This window comes from Schistosoma haematobium, chromosome ZW (genome assembly GCF_000699445.3).
Source record: "Schistosoma haematobium chromosome ZW, whole genome shotgun sequence".
NCBI lineage: Eukaryota > Metazoa > Platyhelminthes > Trematoda > Strigeidida > Schistosomatidae > Schistosoma > Schistosoma haematobium.
In genome coordinates, this window is record NC_067195.1 from 25,098,013 (window position 1) to 25,113,032 (window position 15,020).

The following is a 15,020-nucleotide window of genomic DNA, read 5'->3' on the forward strand; positions in this document are numbered from 1 at the left end:
CCAGAATAAAACTGCTTTATATTTTTATATCTACGAACTAACTTTTTCTTCCTGTATTATATCCTTGTATGCATTCTTTCTTTTATATATTACTAACATTGTAGTATCAATTCGGTGTTCATCTTTTTGTGCTAATGAAGTATGGCAACTTGAACCGATGCATATATGTGCCTGATCCAACGTTGTAGCTGACTGAGTCTGCAGTAAAAAGAACTTTCCTCTACAAATTAAATGTAGACTGAAGGTTTACTACTAACTTTAAATTTGCTTAGTTATTTTGATAGAATCTCGTACAGATTACTAGAGAAATTTCATGTTTCGTAGAATGACTATATCTTTATTTACGTTATATTACAAAATATTCCTTTCATCCCTTTGCATTTTTAGTTCCAATTCGTAATTATCTAAAACGTAATCTTCGCCGAAGATCATTTTCACGTATACGATCACAGCAAAGGTGTTCTAGTATGGGGCGACTGAATGACTTCTCAAAGCAAAATGGAATAACTGAAGTAGATGGATTACCTGAATTTGAAAAAGATCATTGTAATACACTTAAAGGGAACCACATGATAAGAAATAATACATGGATGAATACCAGCATAAGTGGTTATCAATTAAATTCTATATCTGATTCCATAGATTTTAATGATAATAAAAGTAAGATTGTTATTTTTTGAAATCAAGGAGATGAACAGTCTTTAGAAAGTCTTTCCTTTCAAATTGATTTACTGTTGTATTTATCATCAATATTCCTTATCTGCTATTCGTCGTGTTGAAGGGGTTATGCATTTGTCTTCTTAAGTAGGTTGTATCTCAAGACAAGTAAACGTTTAGAAGAGATGTCACACCATTCAATTTATTCATATTTACAAATTCGCATATAAAATCATCAAGCTATTTCATTTCCGTAATCCTTTTTATCTTATGCCAAATCCATTTATTACGGATCTGACATGCTTACTCATCACTTAATTCTCCATAGTTTCGCTGAGTGGTTTTCGCCCATCTACTTTGTGTAATTGTGAATGTCATTGGGATCTTTTTAAAAATTGACATTTAAATCTTGTTACCAAATATTCGACTTTAGATATACCGTACGCTACTCGCTCTTACTTCCTATAATATTCACCACCTCATTTAATATATAAATAACTCCGTTTCACCCATTCAGCTGTGTAACGTTCTCCACTATGTGACATAATGGTGTCTCTCAACTTGATAAATCACGTTTTTAATCGTATTCTGGTTGCAATCAGAATTATATTACATCATCCTACTTTATTTGTAGCTTACATAAGTCAGAAATAAAAATGTTAACGAAGATCAAATTAATCTGAATCTTCGAAATGAAAACTATCAAACTTAAAGTAGACAACAAACTAAGTCCCGGTTTTATTTGAATACTAAATCAACTAAGCTAACTACTGTGAAACTGTTTGTCCAAATTTAGATGAAAGTTTTTATGTATAACATAAATACTTGTTTCGATTATGATGATGAAATAGTTCTTATTAGTAAATGAAAATTCTAAATTACTATTAAATATTTGTTTCATTCTATATAGCTTGGTCCTAGTCTCGCGATATGAAGACAGAATGAGAAAGCTTATTTATATTACTCTTTAGGCGACATGCTTAATTTACTTATCTTTCCATCTATTTTTATCTTAAGCAATTTTCTTATAACATATGCAAATTAATATCTGTCACTACAGATTATATTCCTCGCTCATGTTCATAAGTAGATTTCATCTCATGAATAATTCTATTGAATTAATTATCTCATATCAATTAAGCTAATTGGGAATATCATCCTCAAATTCATTCGTCGAAATGTTAGTTGAGTTAAAATATGTAATTAACCAAAATACATGACTTGATCAAGTGTTTAGTTGTAATATTCCATAAGTTTATAATAAAATACAGACGAAGAAAGTGACTACAAAAATAGTAATCTACGTTTATTCTAATACAATGGAGACAAAAATTGTAAAAATAAATCATCTCTTGCATGAATGTTAATTTATGGATATAAAAGAAAAATAATTTTCGAAATCTTACTATTCAGCAAGCATTCTTGAAAAGAAAATGTATAGAATATTCTTATTATATAAGTCAAAACAAGGAATTAGTTATAAAAGTGTGCAACTTGACAATTTTTAAAGATGAAATATTAGTAAGGCTCCTGTGTTGTCTTCAACCTATTTTGTTTTATTAACATTATACATTTTTCGAAGTGAGTGATTTGGATCATCATTTTACTTGTTCTATAGTGTTGACATAAATTAAGGCAGTAGAAATGGACAAATCTCATTTCAGCTAACTTTATTTAAACAATCAGTTAGCTATTAAATGCATTTATCTGTATTTATCATTTGAATGATTAAGTGAGTAGGATCCAGCTAAATCTCATAAAAAAACAGTCACAACACGAAAAACGAGAAAATAAAAGCTGTAAACAAACTAATTATTAATCGACATTCAATGACAAAGTTGACCTTTCTGCATTTTTCAGAGTGATTCAGGTCTACCTCAATATTTATGTAAGTACAATACACTGAGGACATTTCTTTTCGTTTCAAATCAAAGGACTATTTGATTTTTAAAGAAAACCTACTTATCAAGACATCCTATAAATTGTTAAATTCCTTTATAGATTACATGGCAACGTCTGATGATCAGAATAATCATTTAAACCAATCTAGATCTGCATATAATCTTAACAAACTATCGAATGGTATCAATCAGAAGTGCCATGATCCTAATGACATAGTTTATCCTAACTATTCAGCTACCATGAGACCATCCCAAAGTCGTCGTACAGGACGTTCATCAACACCAGCAGCACCTCGTACATCAAGTGAATCCTTCAAAACAACTAATTTACAGGACCGACACAGTACATATCGTCCAAGTTTAGATCCAGCGTGGATATCTCAAACAAATGAAAGTGGCTCAGAAACAGCATCTATCTTTAGCGTTAGTTCGTCTATGCGGAGTAAGCCAATAATTATTTGATTTATGCATTTATTATCGGTTGCATGTGATATTTTTAAAATGTTTCTAAATGCCACACGTCAAACTACAAATATAGAAAAACATTCGATAATTTAGTCACAATCCTATATATTACTTAATACATGAGACTTAAAAGAGTGACGATCGGTCAAAGAACAGTACTAACTTATTTGATAGTAATTTGTACAGTTAAATGTATTAAACCATCAATTAAATTCTTATCCCAAGAATTTATTGTTATAGATGACACACTCTCAGATAATATTAACAACACTTGTAGGTTTTCAACTGTTGATATCATGAGTCAATTGAAGCTAGACCACCATGGAAAACCTGGAAGCACTGGACCACGCCAATATACAAAATGTCTGGTTTTCTGTAAAATAGCTCGTTCATAAATGTTCTTCGAATTCGAAAAATAAAATCTTTTATCATAAAATTATTTCGGGTTATTTAAAAGTAGACAATTCGATTCCAATAATAATGATTAGTCAACAGGTTATTAGGATAAATTAAAAGCTACCTAATCAAAGCAATTTTATAGGTTTTCCAGCTTTCGAAATTTGTTTTATTTATTATGGAACAAATATCTATTGCATTAAATAGCTACTAATTTTCTCTGTCATAATTAAAATGAGAAAATGTTTAAATATAATGTATTTGAACGTTGTAGACCTATTGTATCAACGCGTAATGGTTCAGTTAATTTCAGTTTAAAATAAAAAATACCAAAGAAAAAGAATCCACTCTTCAATGTAACATACTTTTGTTTTAGACTAAAATTTCACATTAAATTGTGAGAAATCCAAGTTCTTTTAGTTGCACAAATAGCTATTTTTGTTTCATTAATATGTTGTATTATTGAATAATGATGTCTAAATAAAATATATGACTCCAAGATATTCTGTCTGGATGTCATCAAAGACGATACTCATGTAATTCGGAAGAAGTCATCAGTAAAGTTCGGTGAACTTACAGTTACTTAATGGATATAACCTATATATTTTTATCTTCATAGTGATTTTATTTAGTTATCCAGTTTATTAATACATTCGAACAATTAGTTGTTTTTTCACAGACCAAGGTACACAGATCCAGTCTTATTTTTCATTGTCACAACTTAAATTGCCGTCATGTGTTAGTTTAAGTAGTTACATGATGATATCTTTAATGTAAGTAGTCTGCTTTAGCTTCGATTTACTCTCTTCATACTTGGATATCCATTAGGAAACAACCTACAGACTTCTATCGAAGTGAAAAATCTACTTCATTGTAAGCCACTTAATTTTCCCCTCTACTAATCTCTATAATGCAAAAAATGTAATATTACAAAAATAATATAAATCCAGTTAGTTCATGAATTCGGTTTAGTTGTTCATAACTTAATAAATAATATGAGTTCTCAATTTAGAAAATTTAAAACATTTTATCACATTGACAACAAAGTACTGATCCGAAACTGAAGATAAAACAAGGGTATATCAGGACACTTAGCATAAAATTGTTTACTTTTAGAATGTATGTTTGAATGATTTTAGAGAGGAGGTGGGCAGTGGAATTTTAATGACATAAGTTAAACTACATCAAATGTAATATCAATTACGTCCAAACAAGAGCCAATACACAACTAAGTACTGAAACTTGTGTTGGTAGAGCAGAGATAAGTTAACGGCATTCCTTTTGTGAACACATAAAATGTGTTCCAATAATTTGTTAGTGATAGTTTCTTTGAAAAGCAGTAGATTTATTTTTTCCTATTTACTGACTAATTTTAAGGATCTTGTGAGTTCAGCTTCATGTCCTTTATCGAGCTAGTGACGGGCGTATATAATGTTAAACGATGCGTTGTACTTTTAATGTCAATTTCAGTGAGATTTACTCGACATGAATAAGAACCTCACTTTTTGCTCTACCGATATACGTCTCAGTGATTTGATGACCATTAAGCCAAAAACATTTTTAAAAAATTGATTCCTTCTTTATTTTTCTGTATAAAGACATACTGACAATTATACACAGAGCAAACAAGATTTAGTTTTATCTTCAACAGATTATCAATTGCAATAGGTAATGTGTATTTGATCATTGTAAAGTGAAGAGTTTCAATTCAAGAAAATAATAAATGAAATGATTCGCTGTTTTTTTTAATCACTTTGAATATTCTTAAACTTTTCTCAAATAATATTCAATCCCCTGGAAATTACCCATTAACTTACGAGTCACTGCAGTACATAAAATGAATGATCGATTAGTATACACTACTTTTCAAAATGGTAAAAAATACGATGAAACAAGATTTAACTTATTCACATTACGAAATCAATCTGAATTAATCTGTGATAAATTTTTAAAAAAACGTTCCTTTATTGAGTCCATTATTAGTTAAGAGTCATTTTATTACAACTTTTTAGTTTTCTTGTTTACTGTGTATTATTACCTTGTTCAGAATGACAAAACACAGTGAAAAAAATATCCATATGTAATATAAATACATATATACCTATCATCCGAATTCGGCCTAATAATATCTTCTTTTCCTGATATGAGTAACTTTCATCTTACTTTAATGTTAATGCCTGTTTAAACCTGTTTTATTTTTGGAACATGAAGCAATAAACCAAACTCGTAATTTTCAATAGAATACAACGGAATTATCTTATTCATGCATAAATTTTGAGCATGTGTATTATTTAATGACTATTGAACGTTGTTTAAGTCGTTACATGAATCTATTTGATTATTGATCATACTTCTTAGTCATTACAAGAAATCATCATATCAATTTAGTTTGTGTTTACTTAGTAGAGTATTAGTAAATGAGTCTGTGTTTCTATACTCATTCACCTATGTCTGTTAACATAGATTCAGGTCATTTGATTTTAAAAGTAATATCGTTTACTTTTACATTAAGTTTAATACGTTTTTTAAAAGAAAAAAATGAAAAATGAAGTTGTTAAACAAAGTTTATTGTCATTTATCATTTTGTACAAATTATGACATTGATTATTATTCATAGAATAGTATTACTTACTAATAAATTCTAAATAATGAACAAGAGTTTAAAGAAATGAATACTCTTATGAAATAACTGATGTATTTTAATGAACTAGTTTTTGTCACAGCCTTCTCGCGGTGGGGGTGTTGTTTACGAAATTGAGAAAACGAAAAGTGAATGTCCGGCGCTTTAACTAGGTTGGTGGTCCGCTTAAGGGGGGTTAGAAAACCCCGATTCCAGATGGGCTCCAATATCCTGAAGGAACAAGTGGCGTATGAACCAATTATTGGCTACCGGCTATCATGGGACTACATCTCCTGACGTTGCTCCACCGTCTTGTGGATCAGACCTTTAGGTCAAAGGCTTCGAGTGTGGTCCCCTAAGAAAAACACGTGTTTCGATCTAGAAACCCGGGCAGTATTGTAATATTCAAGTTACTACACAATGAAATCAGAACGTGACGATTTCTAGAAATACATGACACTGAAATGAATAATAACAAATATACTCACACTTTAAGAAAACAAAATAGCTAAAAAACCTTCGTCTCATTTTTTTTGAATTGCAGAGCCTAATTTATATGTTGGCAACTGAACCTTATCTGTTTCGAACATTTTAAAATAATGAAAAAGTTTAAGTTTTATTTATCAGGTTAATCCGTTGTCAATAACATTAAATACGACCAACATAAAGCACAACTTAATAGTTGATTTTGTATTATCATAAATTCTTAAATTAAATCCTGAATTATTACTAACGACGTTTATTAACAAAAGCAGCACATCTACCGTAATATTTCGACTGTTTCTTCATTAGGCATCGCTTTGTCTAATCATACTTAAGATTTCTGTTTAAACATAAAAAAACACGAAATTCAGCGAAGAAATCTCTTTACAAGTAATTTATTATCAGGCCTCCTCGTCTGATCGCTTCTATTTGCATCTTCCAATTCACCAACTATTATGAAGCAAGATATATAGGCCGTAGCCAGTGCTTGTTTTTAATATGGATATGGTTCAAAGGGGATGAGAAAGAATCGGTTAGTTTTCTTAAACATTTAATCTACGCTAACCTATCAACGTACACACATGCTGATTTTAAGGTTATTAATATAGTTCGTGCAAATCTATCAAAGTTTCTTCGTTTTCAGCTATTTGAATAATCAAAAGCTCTTACCATCTATGAGATAAAACCTGACTTTTGCGTATAAAAGAAAGATATCTTATCCACATCTTTATTGTAGCCCTTAAGCATTATCAATACTATTGCCTTAATTTTGTTTGATTGATTTTGCATTTGAAAATGTTCCTCTTTATTTAATTACTTCTCGTATATCATAACATCACTTCATTTAATCCCATTAATAAATTTGTTTATTATGACGAAAATACATTCATCATCTTACTCTGTTCACATTATAAACCTATGTCAACAAAATAATTTTGCACGCCCTTTTTTCGCACATATTAAGTAGAAGTTACGCAACCCTCAATTGATATCAGCTGCAATATATAACCTAGAATTAAGACTATTCTATGACGTCATTGTTCATAATTTTTCACGAAATTAACGCTTTATATATATATAACTCGGTGATAAATCCATTCATAAAATATCCTTTCAATGAATTTCGTATCTTTGGCCTTCATATTTCATCACGGGGTACACGTGACATTCAGTGCAGCACTTTTAAAATCAATTATTCTTGCTACGTTGCTTGTTTCAAGCGTTTCTGTGAATCATGACGAATTATCTGAGTTCACTGCCGTGGTACTGAGCAAATAACAAGCTTTCACTATAATTACTGACAAAATACTTCATAAACATATAAGTGATTTGGAAAGAATAAAAATAGAAATGACAATCTATTATTCTCGCTCACTTCTGTCATACAACTTTATAAGATTAGTTAACCAATTATTGTTAAACTATCAAGTTTGTTAAATGCAACTGATGTTTTATTAGGGAATTGATAAAATTAATGACTAACTATTTATCAGGTCTTTTAAGCCCCTTTGTTCTCTCCACTGAAGTAAACAAAACAAATTATATTTTATATCAAAGCATACGTAAATAGTTCCACCTGTTTATACAGTAGACTATTATCGTCAACAATTCTAATACGACTAACAATCATCATTTAAGTTTTTTTGATTGAGATCATGAACCACCACCTTTGGAAACCTGGAAGCACTGAACGGCCGTTTCGTCCTATTGTGGGACCCCTCAGCAGTGCGCATCCACGATTCCGCCCGCGGGATTCAAACCCAGGGCCTTCGGTCTCGCGCGCGGACGCTTAACCAACTGGACTACTGAGCCGGCATCCAATGGTGATAGAGTCTAACATCAACCAATCCACGAAATTGTGCGACCAACTTCCATTGTACTGAGGTAGATACCTGTCTCTACCCAACATGGATTAGCTCCACTGATCACGGCTTCTCACTAGAACTCCGAGAATTCCCTCACGAAGCTAGTCACTAGTGAGCACATGTTGATTACTAGTATAGGGGTTGTGGAGATCATGATCATGATCTCAATAAAAAAAACTTAATAATTACCACAACCCCTATACTAGTAATCATCATTTAAGTTATACTAACATTTTACGTAAATAAATAAAATAATATCACTAATTATTTATTTGACTCGTTTGTCGAACACAAGTGTATGTTTGTATTTGAGTCATACTGTATGTGTATCGGCTGGTAAAACTAACTGGCTACCAAAATTAACGACGGGGTAGAGTTGTTCGAGTATGTTATCTACCGGTTTTATACCAAGTACTATAGCTACTGAACTAGTGTAAAACACACAACCCATTTCATTATTAAATAACCTTAAATAATTTTGTTCATTGCATTTATCAAGATATTTCAGTCATTTACATAAACTTGACGTTCTGATAAATTTCACTATTTGAAAAATAAGGAACTTCTAAGTAAATCGTAGAATTTGATGTTAATAAATAAGTACTTTTGACAGAATTACAAAAAAACAAGCTGGTACTTTTATCATCATGAACACTCATAATAAATCTCATTTAGTAATACACTATTTTTCACTCTACAAAATCCAGGGTCTATCAGGTTACATTTTCACCTCGATATCAGATCATGTTTTCAATGGCACCCTGGACAGTTTGAAGTATGCTTCAATTTTATGTTCCCAACACTTAATATTTGTGATCACTTGATAAGTTATCTTGAAAGTATGGTCATCTTTTGATGTTTAATATGATAAAGTTAATTTTAGGTAAATTAAATACAGTGGCCACTCCAACCAGATATTATTAATTTATTTAGTAATGATTTCTCTTTCAAGCTACCAATTTTTACTATAAGGTATTGCATTATAATCTGTTGAAAATAGCGGATGGGTTGTTAAACAAGGTATGAAATAACTGAATAAGCATTCTATAGGTTTAAGGTTATTAATAACTTCATATCTAGTTGTTTTTGGTAATAATGTTTTGTTGTTGCATTTGGAATTCCGTCAATAAAAGTGTCTATGCACAATAACAAGCAACTGGCCTATAGTCTGCATTCGTAGTCACTAAAGTGTGGACTACAACATGACTTTTTGTCAATATTAATTTTTTATTCACTGAAAAGCCTGAATACTACAGTGGTAATGTTTCTGTTTATGATATTAGGTGACACAAGTTCTAATGTTTGTAGGTGAGCTCTGTTGAGGATTGCCAACCTGAAAGAAACTTGAGTTTAAAGGATCTAACCGATCGCAACCAACCACTGTTACATTACATAAAATGCATTCGAATATATAGTCAATACGTTTCAGGAAATTATATTCAAATCTTTTGCTGATTGCTGCAAAAATATTTAGTATCAATGGGACGTTGTGCTCTTTAAAGCATACATGAATTTAGTCGTGTAATCAAGTGTTATTTAAGTGTGAAACGTCTAATAAGGTCTCTGGTCTGTATGATGACTTCCCAGTTATGGTTTAGAGTGCCAGATAGTATTACCATCACTTTTATAAGTATTGTAGTCCAGAGCAAATGACGCAAACCTGTATTTGAAAAATGAGTCAACTTACCACTCATTTTCTGTTCATCTTCTCTACGTACCACAATATCTAATCAGTAATGAAGTAACTTAATCTGATTATTTTCAAGCTTATCCGAAATTTGGTGTTTACAAAAACAAACATTACATACCTTGAATAAAATAGGAAATATAAAATCATTTGTTTCCTACTGAACTAGTTTTTGGTGAAAGATAGCGTAAAATAAAGGCTTCAAATGGGTTAATGTAGATTATGATGAAATTCGAGAACTTATTTCGTTTATTATCCTCTAAAAATAAAATCAAGGGATGAATTAGAAAAGAATTAAATTAATGTGAGATAATTATTCATAAGTTGTAATCGATAGTTGAAGATCCTAAATCGTAGTGAACGGCTAATTGTAAATTTTTGTAAGAAAATACTGAAGTAATTACTTAAATAGTATTTAATCTATTAGCACATATCAAACAGATGTAGTATCAGGTATGTGGTTAGAAGTAGTTGGCAGGAAACTCCAAACCTAGATTTTTAACCAGTTGGAACACATGAAGAAAAGGTACCCTAATCCTTAGGAAGCGATGGTTTTTAAGAGATTTATGCCAAAATTTTAAATTGAGAAGTTGCTTATCCTCAACTACTTGTCAAAACATGGTGTACAGAACGTCAGTGCACCATTAGATAAATTTTGATCGGAATTATGGACCAGATACATATAGCGTCAGTTGCTGTATAGTGATCGTTCAATGTAGGAACACTCTCTAAAGTGTGGGTAGTAAGGTGGCATTAATCATTTGTTAGAATAATTTGATTTTTAAACAGCTCACTATTTTATGTGCACTTTACTTAAGCATAACTAATATAGAATTTTATGAGGTATGATATTTATTGTTATCTAGAACGCTGTACAATAGTACGTCTGGATATAAGATGGTGGTTGAAAGTAGTCAACTGGAAACCCTGGACCTAGGTTTCGTGCTACTTGGCACTCGTCAGCAAAGTGTACCTGTAATTTTGAGGGAACTTATGCTCCCTGACGGATTCGATCTCGTGTCACCCAGCTTCACAGTCGGAGACGTTACCAGGGTTTCCTGTTTACTACCTCCAACCATCATTTTGTTTCAACATAGTGCCTGGAATGTCGGGTCACCTAGACTGGTGACCACATTGCAACTTGATCGGTAGTATTCGATCTGCACTAAGAAGGACCTGACATACATGACACTGATCACCACCCAGTGATCAATCAATTGCAAAAGTACGTCTAGATATTTTCTTTTTTGATAGAGATATAATTTCAATAACTAACACGGTACACACAATACTCTTTAGCTTATGAGCTTGTATATAAATAATTAGGTGAATGCATTCCTTTCTTTATGCTCTAATTAAACTGGTTGTTTAAAATGACATTGTTAAATTATAAATGTAAACCAATGCGTATTAAGTTGTAAAATTTCACTTAACTATATAATGTAGTCAGGCAAGAGTTTACATTCCAAGACAAACGTGAAAATTTATTTTATTTAACCAGGAAAAAAAGATATTTTATTTAAAATTTCTGCAGTTCTAGAAGAATCATTTTATAAATGGCGAAAACTACTCGGAGTTCGAGAAGAAAGCCATATGCAAAAGTACGATTCGATAATATACCATTACAGTTAAGTGAAATGCCTGGTATGTTTTGAATGTTTTTTAAAGAAAAGCTGTTGTAATATATTAGAATAGTCTTTTGACAGATTTCTAATCATTAATGTGTTAAAATTACTAATTAGAAACTAAACACTTATGGGGTTAAAGACTGATATTTAATTAAACTCATTATCATACATCTTAAGTTAACCCTTCTTTATATACATGAAAATTTGGATTGTGAATATTATAAAGATAATCAATTATGATAATATTCGTCGGTTCTAGGAAAATAATACTGAAATAGTTGTTGAATAAAACGTGTCTGTAGAAATCCTAAACGGAAGTAACAATGCCGTTTATAGGTACATGAGAAATATGTAAAGAAACATTATTGGTCACTGATATAGTTATTAATTGTAGTCAGAAATTGTTATTACATGAGTCATTATTGAAAACCTCTTAGAGGTAAATAACGTTAAAAGTTAAGCAATATCATAAAATATATCAAATTATTAGTCTTAGTAACTTTAAAGCTGGATTTAGTCATTACTAAATAGAATGAATAAAATGAAATTTATACGACTGCCAAATTTTCAAATGTTTCATAGATCAGTGTGTTCACTTTATTCAACAACAACAAAACAATCAGAGAGAGGTTTTATGGATATTATAGTAATTTAGTAGTTGAATTCATCAGTCAATTGAAGATAGACCATCATGGAAAACCTGTCCGTCCAGTGCTTCCAGGTTTTCCATGGTAATCTACCTTCAATTGACTCATGAATTCAACTACTAAACAACAAAATACTTCATAATTTATTCAATTTTAATAATCTGGTTTCTTTTCATTATTTAAATTGTCAATGAAAGTTTCTTATAAGTGATTAAACTATGCACACATTGTTGATCAACTGATTTCATGGTAATATCGTACCGTTGTATTATATTTTTCCATAAATTAAATCTTAACTGACGACAGAATATACGCAATATATTGCATATCTGATATAGAGCTAAAATATCATCATTTTAACTTCGCTACCAAGCATACTTCGCGTAGTGACCGATGTGGAATACCTTATATCTTGTTTCATGAGCTGAAACGCATTATAGTTATTAATTGTTTCAACATGAGACCAATCTGAACGACTTTAACAAACTGTAATAAAATAATTGTGATGTTTTGGGTTTTTACGTTGTTGATGTTTAAGATTGAATTTTGAACTGGTTACTTTGATATTGGCTTTAGTTACAGGATTTAGTATAGTTAAAATGTGTCTAGCAGCGGAATCTAAGACACGGGCATTAGTCCATTTGAGAATCTTCAGCTAGATGCAATCCTACCCTGATCTATTATCTATTATCAATAATACCATTACATTCTTCAACGGGTAGAATAGTGAATAATGGATTGGTGTTTGAGGTGTAATGGATTGGTTTTGAGTTTCACTATGAACATCAATACTGAAACATAGGTACATCCATACATAGAGTTCAAAATAGGACTATGTAGGAGATCTGGATCTCAGTGTTAGCTGAAATTCAACTATACTAAAACTTCTAATTGAATGTTTAGAAATGTATTGAGTGTAAAATTGTAAATTAAAATATTATTCATGATTCCGAGTTTTTCATCTAATCATTAAACTTAACTGCATATCTGATGCAACAACTGTCAAAACTTATCCTTATATATATAGATATAAATATAGATTCTTCTATAATACAAAAAAGTATTAGACTTCTATAATTTCATTATTTAGATGTTATAATCTTAATTACTATCATGCTTCTTATTTCTCACAGAATATATTCATTACTTATATCAACTTTTTGGAATGAACGGATTTATTTATGTGTATTTATTGTTACAAAGGTTATTAATAAAATCAATTTGAAAAAAAGCACTAGATACATGACTGAACAATAGAAACGTCCGAACTTATCTTTTAATTAGTCAAATAATGTATATCACGCAATTGATTAGTCACATCAGGTTTAGACATTATTCTAATTAGTTATTTGAACATTTTGCTTTTTCTAAGGTCGATTTAATGTTTATTTAATAAGATTAGTACTTTTATTCATTCATGATATAATATTCAGCGTCGAAAGTAATAAATAAATAATACTGTTCTAAAAAAAATCAATGGTCTGACTTTGAAATGATATATGCTTATAGATAGATGAAGTCCCGTATGTGGGATCGTGTATGCGATCTTCTGAGTAGTCTTATATTAAAACAAAGCGGCCATCCGGATCTTCCAGGTTTCAATATTGATCGAAATATATTTACACCTGCCTGGTTCAATTCATTTTAAACGGAATAAATACAGGTAGTAATATTACCATCAAACTTTCGTGTTTTGTTGCCAATTTAGTGAGAAAACATTACTATTTATGAATCAGTGTTTCATTTACATTTTTGTTGTTTTTTTCTTTATCCTATTTTATAAATAAGGAAGGTTGTATGACATTTATATTCTAATTAATTTCTGAAACATTTCTTTGCAGCTCCATCCACGAATAGTGTCAGGAATGGATCAGCAATCTTGCAGTTGTTATTGGCAAATCGTGATAGTATTGCGTAAGCATATGTTTTAAAATAAACTTTTGTGGTTTACAGTATACTTTATTCACTTACCTATCCTACTCATTTTAATATAAATATTAATGATTAGTGAATAGTTGAATAATTCAAGGAATTTATTTATACATTGAGTCTTCAATCATCCTAATATTCCAAGCAGTGGTTTCATCTGATCTATTCTTTGCTTACATTCTCTGTTAACAATGTAAGAAGTGTAACAAGGTTAAATTTTTTTCTCAATACTCAAGTTCACAAATGTCATTTGAAATTGATCTAGTAACGAATATTCTGTCATGATCTCTTTAAGTAGTGGTGAAATTTGAATGATGTTAGTATTTATTAGCTAATACCATCTATTTAATACATAAAATCAGAAAATAATAAATTTATGTAACAGCAATGTGTTAATTGTTACCTGAGAAAATTAGCTTAAATGGTAAAGTGCTTAAAAACATCTCTCCATATGAGTGGGTTATTTCAATTAGTTTAACTGAAAATGAAACGGTCTACATAAATATATGCTTTACGGAAACTACTGTGTTAGAACAGTGTACCTATTTAAAATTATTATTTATTTTGCTGAGTTTTAAACAAGATTAAACCTGGTTTTCATATCTATGTAACATAAAATGAGTCATCACAATTATTTTGATGCGGTTTAATAGACTATATATTTAGTTTTTCTATGAATGATTACGTTCAATTCATAATGTATATACCATAATCAAAAAGTAAATGTGATGTATTTTATCCA

The 15,020-nt window shown here is 30.4% G+C and overlaps 1 protein-coding gene across 2 annotated transcripts in view; it reads left to right on the plus strand.

The window, feature by feature from the left end:
* SHN1 (Protein shank) overlaps positions 1-15,020 on the plus strand; it is a gene marked incomplete at its 5' end in the record, with an annotated part of 65,045 nt that overhangs the window by 35,655 nt on the left and 14,370 nt on the right. The window contains 3 exons of one of the 2 annotated variants that reach the window (XM_012936414.3): positions 388-660; positions 2,659-3,000; positions 14,191-14,263. In XM_012936414.3, coding sequence (XP_012791868.2) covers positions 388-660; positions 2,659-3,000; positions 14,191-14,263 — 688 coding nt within the window. Of the gene's footprint in view, positions 1-387; positions 661-2,658; positions 3,001-11,563; positions 11,719-14,190; positions 14,264-15,020 lie in introns of those variants that run through there. The other variant, XM_051210801.1, reaches the window with a different exon arrangement.